The following is a 17,860-nucleotide window of genomic DNA, read 5'->3' on the forward strand; positions in this document are numbered from 1 at the left end:
GAACTGATGATTTCAGAAGTTAAGTCCCATAGTCCTCAGAGCCATTTGAACCAATTGTTTTTTTTTTTTTTTCATGTTTCTGTCGAAATATCGGCGGTAGTCGACGACGTCATCTCGCTTCATTCTCGTAACTTACTTACATTGCATACGCCGGGAAAAACTAAGGTCTCACATTTTTGTTTCTTACTGAATACGAATACGACACCCTTAAGAGGCTGTTAATGTTAGTTGTCGATTTTAGATTCGGTTGTTAATTATTAGATGCATATTATTATAAAGTACAACTGAGAACAGCGAGTCTCGCGAATACTACATTCGGACTGCACGCGGGCCGCGAGCCGCAGTTTGACGACCACTGAGTTGGAGGGTCCATCAGCTTTCCCTAGTGCCGGAGGGCCAACAGAGGACAACCTGACGCAGCGCAGCCACTGGACGGCGAGGTGAAGGCAGGTCGCGAGATAAGGGGTCCACAGTCCGTGGGGCATCCCTGCTGTCCGCGTTAACACGGAGAGAGGAAGGCGGGCCGGTTCTGCGTAGCAGTAGCGCTCGCGGAGGCCCGGGCAGTGACGTTCCCGGAACGGAAGTCGCCCCGATCGGGCCAGGAGCGCCGCACGTGAAGCCTGACGTCACAGCGGGTGGATGGCTGGCGGGGAGGGGGTAGCGTCGCGTCGCGCTGTGCACAAAACGTGCGCCGCGCGCCGGCCGGCGCACAGTCGTCGGCGGCCACCATCCACCCACCGGCAGCGTACCGCAGAAGCGTCGCCATGGCAACCGTGTGGAGGCTCGCAGTTCTGCTGGCGGTGGCTGCGGCGGAGCCGCTGGGCCCGGCGCCCCCCTCGGGGCGCAGGTTGCCGGCGCCTGCTGAGGCAGAGGTGGAGGACTTGCCGCCGCAGCTGCGGCCGCTGCTGCCACACCCGCCGGAGGTCGGCGACGCCTGCCGCAGAGATACCACTCTATTGGCGGAAGCAGCCCGCAACCGCTCCACGTGGGCCCTCTCCAGTAAGTCCTACTGTCCTTCATTTATAGGGTTGCTTCCGTGCCAAAGTCTGTTATAGGATCGATATATATACCGGGTGATCAAAAAGTCAGCATAAATTTGAAGAATAAATCACGGAATAATGTAGATAGAGACTACAAATTCACATACATGCTTGGAATGACATGGGGTTTTATTAGAACCAAAAAAATACAAACGTTCAAAAGATGTGCGACAGATGGCGCTTCATCTGATCAGAATAGCAATAATTAGCGTAACAAAGTAAGACAAAACAAAGATGATGTTCTTTACAGGAAATGCTCAATATGTCCACCATCATTCCTCATTAATAGCTGTAGTCGAGGAATAATGTTGTGAACAGCACTGTAAAGCATGTCCGGAGTTATGGTGAGGCATTGGCGTCGGATGTTGTCTTTCAGCATCCCTAGAGATGTCGGTCGATCACGATACACTTGCGACTTCAGGTAACCCCAAAGCCAATAATCGCACGGACTGAGGTCTGGGGACCTGGGGGGCCAAGCATGACGAAAGTGACGGCTGAGCACACGATGATCCGCGCAAGGGATCTTCCACGCGTCTAGCAATACTCTGTTTCTTTTTTTTTTTTTTTTTTTTGTTCTAATAATACCCTACGTCATTCCAAGCATGCGTGTCAATTGTTACCTCTCTATCTACATTATTCCGTGGTTTATTAAGTTTTCAAATTTATACTGACTTTTTGATCACCCAGTATATATATATATATATATATATATATATATATATATATATATATATATATATATATATATATATATCACTGTTATCCTGTATTCTATATACTCGGTGAATTAACCTGCCTCCGTGACCCAATAGTACTAGATGTATAGCAGGCCTCGTAATAAACTAGACCTACTGCTGTTTCCTTCGTGGGAGACCATAGTCATAGAGATTTTTTTAAGAAATTCCCGACATTTGACTGTCACTGGTTCATTTATTATTCACAATCCCGATTTCTGCCTTGTAGGCATTCTCAAGTACATGTTGAAAAGTTGAAATATGTCTGTCGCCGATGACATATCACAGACAGTTCAGACATATTTTAACTTTTTAACATGCACTTGAGAATGAATACAAAGTCGAAATCATGAATGTGTAAAATAAATGAACAATTGACAGTTACATGGCAAAACTTTCTTTAAAAAATGTATTATAGGTCAATCGGTTCTTGGTAGAATATTTTATACACTACAAATGGGAACACACACGTCACCGATGTAATATTCTAGAATATTTATTATTTTCTTTCACAACAGGCCTTCGCCTGTTACGTCATCGTCCGGTACAATGATAAATATGTGTGAATGCGAAATTTTTGCTGAATCAAACATTTTAAAGCAGTGCATCTGCAGAATATATTAGTTTGCTTCCAAAGCTGACCATATTTTAAACTAACGCATCTACAGAGCACCTCAATTCGTTTCCAGAGATGCGTCTTTGGAAACGAAAGAGATACTCCGTAGAGGCCCTATTTTAAATCCTCTGATCTACAAAAATTTCACAGTCGTATGGTTATTGGTTCAAAATGGTTCAAATGGCTCTGAACACTATGGGACTTAACATCTGTGGTCATCAGTCCCCCAGAACTTAGAACTACTCAAATCTAGCTAACCTAAAGACATCACACACATCCATGCCCGATGCAGGATTCGAACCTGCGACCGTAGCAGTCGCGCGGTTCCGGGCTGAGCGCCTAGAACCGCTCGGCCAGTATGTTTATTGAAAGAACTAATTACTTACATGTGGACTGCATATACATTCCAATTTCTGGGACATAGATCACTAAATAAAATTGGAATATACATTCATTCCATAAGCAAGTAATAGTACACAGTCAATTTATGCCTCACATAAGTAAAAAAAAAAAATGTTGGAGCGTAACCCACGTGTAAATTTCACTGCAGAACTCGATCAGCTAGCTTTTTTTTCATCGGCACATACAGCAAAAACATCATACATCTAGCTTATGAAGGCATACAAAATAGTGTTTAATTGATAAATGTGTGCTCGATGATAGCAAAATGCTGCTGAAACTCGTCTGTTGCAGTAAATATTGCTGTTAAAGGTGAATGAAGCAGCAAATTGTGTTCTTTGCAAAATTTTATTGTAATTTATGAATTATGTTTCCGTCAGAGTTGCAAAGAATATTTTTATTAGTGACTAGTTTCGAACTTTTCGTTCATTTTCAAACATTCTGCGTGCACAAATTACAGCAATGCAATAAAGATGCAATAAAGATGAAAATATTGTATTTCACGTTTTGCTAAGATCATTGTATCCTCTAGTATAGGATATGGTTTGAGAATGAAGCACGAAACTAGTCACTAACTAAGATATTATTTACAACTCTGATGGAAATCTTAATTAATAAATTACAAATATAGTGATTTGCTGATATTGATATCAACACAATATTGAAAGTACGTAAATTTTGTTTTGTTTTTAATTAAGGTGATTATTTTCTTTGCTCTTGGTTTCACCGGTGCTGAGAATGTGATACATGATTCCACTAGGACTATATACACTGTCAAAATATTATATCATGTGAAAGATTTCAGACATCCTCAGGCTCCATTTATCCATGTCGATTAAAGCATAAACGACCGTCTCTCTAGCCGAATAGCTGGCGTCGCTGAATTCGGTGCGAAAGGACTCTGGTTCGGTTCCCGGCTTTCCTCGGGTTTTTGAAAGATCGGGAAGTCCGGAACAGTGTTCACTCAGCCATCTTAGGAAAAATGACGATATGCATGAATAAAGAAGCAGCAGCGCCATCAGGTTTGATCTACTGGCAATAACGGCTGGAGGGATTGGCGTCATGAGGATCACATGTCCCACGGTTATAGGGCGCTTGTTGCACGCAGCAGTTTGTCAGTCCGTCAGTGGTGTTTACCGTATTACTCATGTTTACCGTATTACTCATACTGGAAGGAATTTTTCGCCACAGTGTTTCTCAAAGCACATAGCACAGTTGCGGTTGGCGCAGTGCTTAAAATTTCGTAAATCATTTGAAGTAAACTCTCTGCTCGTCCCTTCACCAAGTTTTCAGTTAATGGTCGTTCCTGTCATCAACCAGACCCAGCTAATGAGCTAGTGCTGTGCCTCTGGTGACATCGACATAGAAAGCATGTCGAACTCTAAGCTTCACATCCCTTTCATAGCGCTCAGAACATTTCTGAGCTTAAGACTGCAGTTTCATTACACGGACTGCAGTACGAAACAGAATCGACCATTACGCTTACTTTAAGACGTAAGCATACATTTATGAAGCTGATATCTGGCTTTATGGGTGACACTTCACTTGATGGTACTACTTCCACGAGCCACCCGCAGATCGGATTTTTAGATGTGGTGAAGAGACGTCGCCTCGCTGTAGCGAATAGCATCAGTTACGTGACCTTGTTGAGACGATTCACGCGTCCAGCTCGAAAGGAACTCCACGTTTTTTTGTTTGAACGACTCATAAGTCACAAAACAGTGTACTGGCAATTACGAAAATAACTGATTAAAAAATTTTATGTACACATGTTTAGGATTCACTTTAGGCAGTCAAACATCCATTAACCGGCGCACTTCGAGTATCCTGTAGGTTGGTGGCAGAATTCAGAACCTGTTCAGTCGTTTTAAACGTGGAATTTATGGTCAGTGTAGTGGCGTGTATCTCTTACATGTAAATTTACCGCCTATTTCAAATGTTCCCTTAGAAATGAAGGTCAGGATTGGATCACAACTCTCCCAGTTTAATTCCCGCACCACTGCAAAGAGGAGTGATATACGACTAGGTATTAATGTGAATGGCGTCGAGAAACAGTGAAATCACTAAAGCTGAACAAGGAACCGGGACTCGATGGAATTCTTATCAGATTCTAGAATATCATCACAATGTGATTCAAAAGTCTTGGCCCCAGTCGTATTCAGGGATATGGCAGGAATGACCATTCGGAGCAAAAAAGACTACTAAACATAGGTTCCAAAATGCATACCTTAAGAGTTACGAGCACTTACTCATATCCGATATTGTAAAACGGATCTCTTCTACCGCAAACTCTTTGCTTTCCATATTTTGGGACGAGGTAGTAAAGGCCAAAACAAGTAAAAACTGTTTAGTTAAAATGGGCTCTAAGGTGCATACCTCGAGACCTATGAGGACTTTTTAAGGAGGAGAGGTGTGTTTCACAGCAGAAGTTGAAGAAGCGGTCATGGCTTTTAAGGTATGTACTTCAGAGCCCATGCACTTTTCTTTTTCTTCTTGTGTTGGTCCATACTACAATTTTTCATAATATGGAAAGCAATGAGCTTGCAGTAGAAAAGATTTGTTTCACAGTATCGAAGACGAAGAAGAGCTCAGAGATCTTAAAGTGTGCATTTTAATGCCCATATTTACTAGACTTTTTTGCTTCGAATGGCCCTTCCTGTCATATCCTTGAATACAACTTTGTCCTATGGGAGAAGACAACTGAATCACTAATGTAGACTTTTTCCTATAGGACATGACATTTGAAACACCTTGTTTATCTGTACTGAATCTTAGAACGTATTCTGAGCTGCACTAGCACAAATTTCGTAAACGTCGGTCATGAATATCCAATTCATGCTATTCTCGTATGACATCCTGAAAGCCACGGATCAAAGCAACCAGGTAGATGCAGTATTTCCTGACTTTCGAAAAGCATTTGACTCAGTGATACACCAATGCTTGTAATTAAAAGTACGATCATGTGGGGCCGTGAAACGAAATTTGTGTCTGGACTGAGGAATTCTTTGTGGCGAGAACGTGCGTCCGCGAGTCCGCAACAGGTGCAGAAGTAAATTCATTCGTGCCCCAGGGAAGTGTTGGGATCCTAGCTGTTCAATTTGTACATCAATGGGTTGTCAGATGACATTAATAGTAAACTCTGACTTTTCGCAGATGTTTCAGTTATCTATAATAAGAAAAAAAGCTGCACGAATGTCAAATCACATCTTGATAAGATTTAAAAGTGGTGCCAAGTTTTTGCACTTTACGAAACGAGAAAATCTAGTGTCATTTGACGACAATATCAGCGAGTCACAATTTGAATCAGTCAGTTTTGACATACCTGTCTTTAACAATTTGTAGGGATGTTATGTGAAATGTTCATAGCGAATCGTATGCTGCCGTTCCCCTGTTACTTTGACATTTATTTTCTAGGTCTTTCTTCGTAGTGACGTAAATGGCAACCCACTTACATCTGTGATTGTTAAAGGGAAACCTTTCGAATGCAGCAGGGATAGACGCAGACTAGTTGGTCTTTCGTGTCATTCTCGCAAGTTCTGCATTCACCAGTTTGACTCTCGTCAGAGACCTCTGTAGTTACAGTAAAGGGAAAAGAGTTTCTTGAAATATTATACCATACGTCCCTCATATTATTTTAATATATTTTATTGTTGCAGCTAAATCCGCTACATTCCGCTGATGAAGCGTATCGTTCTCACATTCCCGTGGAACCTTCAACATTGAGTAGAAAATTAAGTTATTAAAACGAGAAACGATGCACGTAAAGGGCGAACTAGATACTCGGTATACTAGTGGATGCAGAATACGATAAATTTTAAAAATCTGATGAATTATTTGCTAAATGTTGTCGTTTGGTCTTCCGAATGAATTTAATTGGCACATATTATACTTTGAAAAGATGTAAATTTCAATGTTTCACAAACTACACTATTGTGTGGAGTAACAGACTTCTTCCCCGTCAGATGATGTGTTCTCAGCAGCGCTATTTCACGAAAGCACTGAGATCTTACAACGTTGGCATCTGGCTAAAACTAGAGTTGTGCTCTACCGAAACTACAGTTCGGTAGTTTTGGTACACTACTTAAATGACGGAGTAAATGATAGGATTGTCGGTAGGATTGGTAGAATATACCGGGTGATCAAAAAGTCAGTACAAATTTGAAAACTGAATAAATCACGAAATAATGTAGATAGAGAGGTACAAATGCTCACACATGGGGTTTTATTAGAACCAAAAAAATACAAAAGTTCAAAAACTGTCCGACAGATGGCGCTTCACCTGATCAGAATAGCAATAATTAGGATAACAAAGTAAGACAAAGCAAAGTTGATGTTCTTTACAGGAAATGCTCAATATGTCCACCATCATTCCACAACAATAGCTGTAGTCGAGGAATAATGTTGTGAACAGCACCGTAAAGCATGTCTGGAGTTATGGTGAGGCATTGGCGTCGGATGTCGTCTTGCACCATCCCTAGAGATGTCGGTCGATCACGATACACTTGCGACTTCAGGTAACCCCAAAGCCAATAATCTCACGGACTAAAGTCTGGGGATCTGGGAGGCCAAACATGACGAAAGTGGCGGCTGAGCACACGATCATCACCAAACGACGCGCGCAAGAGATCTTTCACGCGTCTAGCAATATGGGGTGGAGCGCCATCCTGCATACACATCGTACGTTCCAGCAGGTGTTTATCAGCCAGGCTGGGGATGATGCGATTCTGTACATATCGGCGTACCTCTCACCCGTCAAGGTAGCAGTCACTGACGTTTTGCTGTCCAGCGCCATCTGTCGGACATTTTGTGAATTTTGTTTTTTTTTTCTAATAAAAACCCATTCATTCGAAGCATATGTGTCAATTTTTACCTCTCTATCTACATTATTCCGTGGTTTATTAACTTTTCAAATTTATATTGACTTCTTGATCACCTGGTATATAAGTTATTTTGCAGCCAATAGAATGTAACCTGTACTGACATCAAAAGTAATTGCTTTGGTTTCATAAAAGCGTGGACGCTATGCGATCAAATAATTGTTATTACTTATAAATTATAATTTATATTCCGTAAGGATATATTTTACTCAATCGAATGTTCACCATGATCAAAAGCAGGAGTTTCCTGTTGTTATTGATAAATGCAAATGTTATTTAAAAACTGAAACACTTTTATATAGTTTCAACGAAGTATTGAAGCGATATCTGATATATTTTCATTTTGAATTTTTTTTATTTTACATTTTTACGGAGGAAATTGTGTTTTCTAGCGCTGTATGATAAATCTACATCGTTTTCTTTATTATTACTACAATATCCCTCTGTTTCATGTACCAAAATCAACAATTTTCGAATAAAGCCTGAATTAAACATTGACAATTTCAGTTTCACTGTAAATACTGTTTATTTTTAAGTATCAAACAAGAGAATAATGATGTAGAACAAAAATTTTCCACAGCTTACGTGGCCCTTTATAAACCCTGACTTAATTTCTAGACGTTTCACTGCTTCCACTTTTTAGGGACATTTAGTGAGATACCGATCGCAAACGTAAAAAAAGTTATTGTTATGATGTAACGACAGATAGGTATGCAACACACACGACATACAGGTAACGCGGTCACGACATTAACTGACCAAAGCTACTAGGAAGTGGTATGCGCGGAAAGCGCCAGATGTGATGCCGCTGCACGTCGCGACTCGTATGCTGCTGGACATAGTCTGACATAGAGGTGGCGGGTGTTGCAGTGGTGGACGCGTCCAACCGGCGGCTGGCGCCAGGGGTGCTCTCCGGCAACACAGACCTGCTGGGCGCCTACGACCAGTGCGTGCAGACCAGGGGGCCCGCCTTCAAGGCCCGCTACTGCCTCGCCACGGTGCACCTCTCAGGGGTGAGTCACTTATCTCTACATTTATCTACACTCTGCGCCACCTGAGTGGTGGAGTGTTCTTCTGGTGCCACTATCTCCCCCCCCCCCCGCCCTTTCGTATTACACTCTCTAATAACGCGAGTGACGAATTACTTTTGGTAATGCTTCATATTAACTCTAATTTCTGAGATTTTCTCGAAGCCGTCATTTCGCGACGCGACACGTATGTGGGAAGTAGTGCAGCACTATGTTGCCCGACTTTTCCCATGACGTACTCCCTCGTAATTTCAATAATAAACCTCTCCGTGATAAGCAACGCCTTTCTAGTAGCGTCTGATACTGGAATTTGTTGGTCATGTCTGTAAAGCTCTCGCGCCGACGAAACGATCCCATAACGAAACGCGTCACTCTTCATTGGATGTTGTCTATCTCTTCTCTCAGTCCATCCCGGTGACGGTCCCACACCGATGAGCAATACTTAAGAATCATCAGAACAAAGTGTTTTGCATGCCACTTCTTTCGTCAATGAATTGCATTTTAACGTTTTTTTGATGAATCGCAGCCTGGTATCTCCTTTTCCTACAAGGACTATTCGGAAAGTAAAGTCCGATCGGTCGTGAAATGGAAATCACAGTGAAAATAAAAAATGTTTTGTTTGCGACATCTTCCATCTACTTCTCTGCATCGTACCTGCGCCTGCTTAGACATTTGTCGTAGCGTTATACAACTTTATCAATATCGTCCTTATAGAAGACAGCCGTCTGTGCTTTCCGACACGTCTCTGCGCCAATAGTTCATGTAAGCAGAGATGAACTTCAGAGGGAGGCGAGTTCGGGTTGTACGGGGGGCGATCAAACACCTCCCACTGAAAACGCTGCAGGCACGCCCTCAGTGCCCCTACAGTGTGAGGCCAAGAGTTGGTAGGAAATGCCAGACAGTTGCGTTATTTGGGGTTGCATGATATCAGGCGAAACCTCTCAGCCTGCACTCAGACTTTGTGGGATACGCTTATTGTTTTAGACCTCTTTACGTGTTCACTGTGTGCTCAGAACTTAAAAGAGCGATGTGACGCGATCGACAGGCTTATTAGAGATACTGCCCAGTACGTTTGCGCAAAGCTTGATCGGACTTTCACTGTCGTTTTTTCCCATTTCGTGAACAATCGGACCTTACTTTCCAAATAGCTCTCGTATAATTTGTTTTGTGTGGTCATTCCACTCTAGGGTGTTGTGGATGGTTACACCTAGGTACTTGACAGTGGTTAGTGTTTCCACTGATTTTTCACCAATACTGTAATCGTTGTTGTTATGGTCTTCAGCCCAGAGACTGGTTTGATGCAGCTCTCCATGCTACTCTATCCTGTACAAGCTTCTTCATCTCCCAGTACCTACTGTAACCTACATCCTTCTGAATCTGCTTAGTGTATTCATCTCTTTGTCTCCCTCTTCGATTTTTACCCTCCACGCTGCCCTCCAATACTAAATTGGTGATTCCGTGATGCCTCAGAACATGTCCTACCAACCGATTCCTTCTTCTAGTCAAATTGTGCCACAAATTTCTCTTCTCCCCAATTCTGTTCAGTACTTCCTCCTCATTAGTTATGTGACCTACCCATCTACATTCCCTGAACTGAGGTATATAAGTCTTTTCTGTGCAACTAAGTCTGTTTGTATTTTAGAGGCGTTAACTTGGAAACCTGATAAGGGAAGTGAGTCAGCATTCACATGCTCGACTGCCACACTGCTTTCTAAGACTTGCACTTCGATATAAGTGAGACACAACCGCATTACGCCATTAGAAGATGAGTAAAGACCCAAAACGCATATTACCGTTAATAAGGATATAGAGGAAGTGGTCAGTTGTTGCAATTTTTCAAGTTCTTTAATCCACAGCTTCGGATACCAACCACCAGTATAATAAATTAAAAGTACAGTATCTGAACATAAGTATCCAGACACTTATTAGTGGACGTCAATATGGCGAGTGTCCGGCCTTCGCCTTTACAACAGCCTGAATCCTGCTGGGGACACTTTCAGTCAACTGTCTGAAAACCTGTGAAGGAATGGCAATCCATTATTACTCAAAAGCCGAAACCACCGAAGGTAGCAATGCTGGACGCTGGTATCTGGAGCGATATGGACATTCTTACCAGCCACGAAGGTGTTCCACTGATTCAGGTAGAGACTACCGGCAGACCAGTCCATTTCAGTAATATTATTGTCCACAAACCATTCCCTCGAAGATGCTGCTTCAGACAGAGTGCATAGTCATGATGATACAGTCGTCACTTCTAAACTTTTCCTCTACTATACACAGTACACCATGCTGTAAAATGTCTTCGCATGGTTCCTAATCCAGTTATTCCTTAAGCGCAATAAATGGATCAAATCCTAAGCAAGAAAAACGTCCCTGCCCCGTAACACCTCTCCTCCGTGTCTCACTGTTGGCACTGCACCTGATGTGAGGCATTCACGAAGCCCATACCCTTCCACTGGATTGTCATACGCAATATTGTGATGCATCACTCCAAATCACTTGTTTCCAGTCATACATTGTTCACTGGCGTCGCTCTTTACACCGCCTGAAGCGTCACTTTACACTGACTGACCATCACGCACAGCCATTGTGTTAGATGGATCGCTCGTGGCACTTTGAGCTCACGAGTAATTCCTTCCAATGATTTCATGCGATCTTCACAGCCACCATCCGCCATGTTCGCCACTGCCCGTCCGTCAGTACACGAGGTCTGCCTAGTCTTAGTTTAGCTGTTATTTAGACCCACGATCGAAGTCCATGAGCTCTCCTGACCCATCAATTCTTCTGTTACTGCTCCTCTACTGACAACGCAGTAGTCCCCGCCTCCTTTCACATTGGCAGCTCCGATTATCGTTATATCTAGTGGCGACTTCCTCATTACATCGGATTGTTTATTCCGAGGTAGAGAGTGCTCTCGATGAACGGCTGAGGGTAGTGAGCCGAGTGTTGAAGGTATCGATGAGAACTGTTGTTGCTAGCAGTGTGCTCGGACTGGAGCGCGGTCTACGTGTTGCAGGGTGCGGCTGACGGGCGGCGCCTGCGTTGGGGTACGTGCGTGCCAGCGACGTGCTCGGCGAGCGACGTGTCCGCGCAGCTGATGGTGGCTTTGCCCGCTGCACTGGGCCAGGACGCTAGCGTCCACATCTCGCCGGATGACTGCGCCACCGCCGACGGCATGCCCTTGGAGCCTGCAGACTGGTGCTTCGTGTGAGTACCCCCCACCATCACCTGTTCTTCTTCTACTTCCTCAGCGTCTATGTCAAATAAAAGAACTTCCTTCAATCTAGCTCGCAGTCACTCACTGATCAGTCTGGCCTGGCAACGGGAGACAGCAAAACGAAAGCTGAAATTTTAAATTTAACATTTGAGAAATCTTTCACGCAGGAGGATCGTACACACATACCGCCGTTTGAGTCTCTTACAGATTCCCGTATGGAGGACATAGTGACGTCCCTGGGGTTGTGAAGCAGCTGAATGGGTTGAAATAAATAAATCGCCAGGTCCCGATGGGTTCCAATTCGGCTTTACAGAGAGTACTCTACTGCATTGGCTCCTTACTTAGCTTGCATTTATCGCGAATCTCTTGCCCAACGTAAAGTCCTGAGCGACTGGAAAAAAGCGCAGGTGACGCCTGTATATAAGAAGGGTAGAAGGACGGATCCTCAAAATTACAGACCAATATCCTTAACATCGGTTTGTTGCAGGATTCTCGAACGTATTCTCAGTTCGAATATAATGAATTTCCTTGAGACAGAGAAGTTGCTGTCCACGCATCAGCACAGCTTTAGAAAAAGGCAACTCGCCCTTTTTTCACATGATATCTTGCGAACCATGAATGAAGGGTATCAGACGGATGGCATATTCCTTGACTTCCGGAAAGCGTTTGACTCGGTGCCCCACTGCAGACTCCTAACTAAGGTAGAGCATATGGGATTGGTTCCCAAGTATGTGAGTGGCTCGAAGACTTCTTAAGTAACAGAACCCAGTACGTTTTCCTCGATGGTGAGTGTTCATCGGAGGTGAGGGTATCATCTGGAGTGCCCCAGGAAAGTGTGGTAGGTCCGCTGTTGTTTTCTATCTACATAAATGATCTTTTGGATAGGGTGGATAGCAATGTGCGGCTGTTTTCTGATGATGCTGTGGTGTACGGGAAGGTATCGTCGTTGAGTGACTGTAGGAGGATACAAGATGACTTGGACAGGATTTGTGATTGGTGTAAAGAATGGTAGCTAACTCTAAATATAGATAAATGTAAATTAATGCAGATGAATAGGAAAAAGAATCCCGTAATGTTTGAATACTCCATTAGTAGTGTAGCGCTTGACACAGTCACGTCGATTAAATATTTGGGCGTAACATTGCAGAGCGATATGAAGTGGGACAAGCATGTAATGACAGTAGTGGGGAAGGCGGGTAGTCGTCTTCGGTTCATTGATAGAATTTTGGGAAGATGTGTTTCATCTGTAAAGGAGACCGCTTATAAAACACTAATACGACCTATTATTGAGTACTGCTCGAGCGTTTGGGATCCCTGTAAGGTCGGATTGAGGGAGGACGTAGAAGCAATTCAGTGGCGGGCTGCTAGATTTGTTACTGGTAGGTTTGATCATCACGCGAGTGTTACGGAAATGCTTCAGGAACTCGGGTGGGAGTCTCTGGAGGAAAGGAGGCGTTCTTTTCGTGAATCGCTACTGAGGAAATTTAGAGAACCAGCATTTGAGGCTGACTGCAGTACAATTTTACTGCCGCCAACTTATATTTCGCGGAAAGACCACAAAGATAAGATAAGAGAGACTAGGGCTCGTACACAGGCATATAGGCAGTCATTTTTCCCTCGTTCTGTTTGGGAGTGGAACAGGGAGAGAAGATGCTAGTTGTGGTACGAGGTACCCTCCGCCACGCACCGTATGGTGGATTGCGGAGTATGTATGTAGATGTAGATGTAGCTCTCACTCACTCTCTCTCTCTCTCTCTCTCTCTCTCTCTCTCTCTCTCTCTCTCTCTCTCTCTCTCTCTCTCACTGCACTAGTCGCGTTGTTGTGCGAAAAAATGGCCTTTTATGTTTAGAAGATTTTCGAGAGTGCAAAACATTTCGATCTTATCACCACAGCCGCCCATAGCTGGCAACATGGTATGAAGCGGTAATCAACAGTGTGCTTGTAAGTGTGAAGCTGGACGGAGCCAAATTTGCACAGTGCTCGCTCTGCGTGCATTGTCTAATTGGTGATACCACCGAATATCCATACTTGTGTCGAGAATAAAACGCCATTTGGAACTCGAAATGAATGATAGTGGATCTCATCAGCAGGACGGCGCCTCACACAATCACAACATCACAGTTGTTGGAACCAGACGATGAATACTTCTTGCATGGCAAACATTACAGCTACGTGTGGCGGGCTGGGCACTTCTCGTACTATGCCTTACAGACTGCACATCTCCGTGAAAATCATCACTGGTATCTAACGAAGCGCTCGCAAAGGAGATACAAACTTTGAAATGGAAATGAAGTCCCATGGTTCTTGACAGAGCGTAGGGGAACGATGCGGGAGACCCGCACCGCCGTACTAGGCAGGGTCCTAATCGAGGTGGTTTGCCGTTGACTTCCTTCAACCGTAATGGGGATGAATGATGACGCAGCAACACCCACTCATCTCGGGGCAGGTGAAAATTCCTGACCCCTCCGGTAAGCGAAACCAGGACCCCGTGCTCGGGAAGCAAGAACGCTACCGCGAGACCACGAACGGCGGACCCCAGGTACAAACATACTTCTCATAATTTCATCTGCCTTATAATGTCCTCACCTTAAACCGAGACCAAGCCTCTCCGACCTGCATTCTCAACCCCAAACCCAGTTACCTGACCTCCCGCACCCCTCCCCCTCCCCCTCCGTGCATTCTACAAACTGTGGAAGAGAATTAGCTACTTAAACGTTTTATAATCAATACATCCGTGTGTCTGTGAGAGAGGCCGGTAACTCAAGCAACATTAGGTGTGTTAGGCATATTCAAAAATCCAGCGTATTAGGCTGTGAAAGGGTTAATTTGTTTCATTTTAACAGCAGATTCCTTTAATTTGAACACCCTCAAATCAAATCGACTTCGACGCTGGAAATGATTTCCATTGATCTGACTCAGATAGAGTACAGCATCGAACTGCCAGCGATATTTTCAACGTGGCCTAAACAAAGATAGTATACGGAAATCATTAGAGTGATTGGTGCCCGGCCACTGCCAGTGTCCTTGCCTCAACAGAATCTGGGACTGTAACAAGCACCAACAGTAGCGATGGTCTTCCGATGGTACATCACACTCATCTTGGTCTCCAGCAGTATCCAGCATCATCCGATTTTAACGTTCACCTTTTGTCACAATGAAAGTAATATACCTCGCGCTGGCTCTGATTTACTGTCTCTAAACTTGAAATTTATTCTTTGTTACAGGGCGCTGATGGTCATGTTTGGAGTGGCCTTAGTGGGCTCCACTGTCTTCGATGTGTTCTTTTCCGAGAAAGTGGACATTAAGAAAGGTAAGGCTCGCACGACTCATGGAACAATAAACTACTTGTATTGCAGTAATGGCACTGAGTATTTCAAATGCCGCATATATTTACACTGCATGAATGTCAAAGTCAGAATTCTTGTAAAAACAGAAAACTTTAACGTAGTATCATCCAGGATTTCAGCATTAATAGTACATCGGATGTTTACAGATGCCGAAAATACTGAGTTATGAAACGAGAACACCATAAAGAATGAGAGACTTATGTGTTAGTTTAAATTGAAAGTAACGATGATGAAATGGTTTTAGTAGTAATCGGTTATTTTATTTCAGTCCAGACTGCGCGAACATACAAGTGGTTATGACGGTTTTCTGTCGTTACCGGCCATTTTCAGATCTAGATTGGTTGATTACAATGTAAAATGCCACAATTCTTGACGCAAATTGCAAAATTTTTGACTAAAGACGGTATTTTGTGACTACCGAGTTTAGAAGACAATATAAGTGGAGTTGTGAAACAAGAACATTTTCGTCTGGTGACTGTAAGGACGAATTAAAACTATCCTGAAGCCGAAGGTTGATTTGAACACCCCAGAGGTCTGCTAGTGATTTCATAATTTTTGGCACAGCACAACGTGTTGAATATTTGATGCCGTCAAAGTCCACTTCCGTACACAATATCATAAATCACACACAGGCAGTGTACCAGAATCACCAACGAATGGAACGTGTGATGCGTCATTGATCGCACGAAGTGGCAACAAAAGTGAATTCGTACTTGAAGTTTCAAGTGATGTGCTAACTGTATGAAAAGTGTTGGACATAGAGGTGAAATTTCTTTTTTTTCGTATTTTCCCCACTACTGAACTTTTGCAGTGCCTCACAAGCAATCATTACAGTCTGACAAACCTCGTGGCGCCTCGCTTGCTTTTCACCGCTAACCTGGCGCTCCCTTGTCTTTGCAGACAGCGCGTGGTTGGCGTTCTCGGTGCGCAAGAACTGGCGCTCCCTGACCCACGTCAGCAACTCGGGACTGACCAGCGTGCACGGCATCAAGTTCCTCAGCATGGCCTGGGTGGTGCTCTTCCACAAGTACGCCGTCATGGCCGACACACCGACCATCAACAGCGATATCGTCGAGGACGGGGTAAGTCGTCACAGATCGCCAAAACAAAAGAGACTCTTCAGCCTTTTGCTCTCTGATCAAATAGTCACATGCCAGTATTACTTCACGTTCAAAACGCGTGCTACACCCACAACCTGTCAGCGGCGATATTCCCACTGTGCATGTGAAAGCTGGACTTGAGGTTTAGAGTTTAGATGTAATTATTTTTCTAGCTAATGTTCAGCTTAATCAGACAAACACAGACTTCATTCTCTGTCTCCACTTTCCCTCACAAGCACAACTTGATTCTTGAAGAGCATTTTAAATAAAATTAAAGCGCCAAGTAGTGAGACACGGAGACGTATCCTTCGCAGCACGCGACGACGTCGGGAGAGGGCAGTGTGATATATCTTTATGAGACTGACTCTGCCTGGTATCGCAGTGCTTAAGAAATTAATTTCGTATGCGGAGGACTTGCAAGGCCGCTATTTTCCGTGCAGAACCGCTGACTGACTAAAAGATGTACTTTGAAATTCACTACCTCGTTTCCTGAGTGAAGTGATACGACCGATGACTGTCGACGCCTACAAAAATTTTTAACCAAAACGTGACAATAACCCAAATGATCAGCCGGAAATATACTAATTGGGGGAATGGAAAGAAATATGCTGGAACTTGGTTATTTATATGAGAAGGGCGTTCATTTAAGACTCTACACAGTACATAGAGTTTGAAAGCACACTTCATTATTGTATCAAATTTTATTAGGAAGCTTTCTTCTTGCTGTTAAAATATCAATAACTTTAAACAAATCAATACGTTTCGTGTCTTCTCACTGTAACATGGTGCATCAGAGTTCCGTATTGCAGCCATTCTACGAAGCGTCAGTAGGTGTGCGTGCCCGCAAACGTCTTTTTCCCTTCGGGACATTCTTTTGTTGCTGTTCACTTGGGCAGGCGTGACTCATTAACAGCCCCGCCCAGGCGGGGAGGTATTAGGCGAAAAATAAATTCATTAACGGCAGATGATAAAACCATACATCAGACAAAGTTAATATATTAAAAAGCACTCTCAGACCACGAGTGGCCTACCGGGACCATCCGACCGCCGTGTCATCCTCAGTGAGGTTGCGGATAGGAGGGGCGTGGGGTCAGCACACCGCTCTCCCAGTCGTTATGATGGGATTCTTGACCGAAGCCGCTTCTATTCGGTTGAGTAGCTCCTCAATTGGCATCACGAGGTTGAGTGCTCCCCGAAAAACGGCAACAGCGCATGGCGGCTGGATGGTCACCGATCCAAGTGCCGGCCACGCCCGACAGCGCTTAACTTCGGTGATCTCACGGGAACCGGTGTATCCACTGCGGCAAGGCCGTTGCCACAGTTATTATATAGTAAAATAAAGTACATAACATTAATGAGTGTACTACCTGTCGTAGTTTTTATAGATTGACGATATAATTTGTACTATGATATAGTAATAGTGTCTAATTCATGGTTTTATCACCTGATGTTAGTGATTTTATATTTCGGCTAATATGATGCTGTGAATACTTTTATGAAT

General features: G+C 43.7%; 1 protein-coding gene across 1 annotated transcript in view; it reads left to right on the forward strand.

The window, feature by feature from the left end:
- Positions 1-699: 699 nt before the first annotated feature.
- Positions 700-17,860, forward strand: part of LOC126412133 (O-acyltransferase like protein-like) — a 35,021-nt gene continuing 17,860 nt past the window's right edge. Inside the window, exons 1-5 of the mRNA XM_050081579.1 lie at positions 700-999; positions 8,537-8,679; positions 11,711-11,901; positions 15,137-15,222; positions 16,160-16,341. Of these exons, the coding sequence (XP_049937536.1) occupies positions 765-999; positions 8,537-8,679; positions 11,711-11,901; positions 15,137-15,222; positions 16,160-16,341 (837 nt within the window). The 5' untranslated portion in view covers positions 700-764. The remainder of the gene's footprint in view (positions 1,000-8,536; positions 8,680-11,710; positions 11,902-15,136; positions 15,223-16,159; positions 16,342-17,860) is intronic.

The sequence above is a fragment of the Schistocerca serialis genome, chromosome 7 (assembly GCF_023864345.2).
Source record: "Schistocerca serialis cubense isolate TAMUIC-IGC-003099 chromosome 7, iqSchSeri2.2, whole genome shotgun sequence".
NCBI classification, from domain to species: Eukaryota; Metazoa; Arthropoda; class Insecta; order Orthoptera; family Acrididae; genus Schistocerca; species Schistocerca serialis.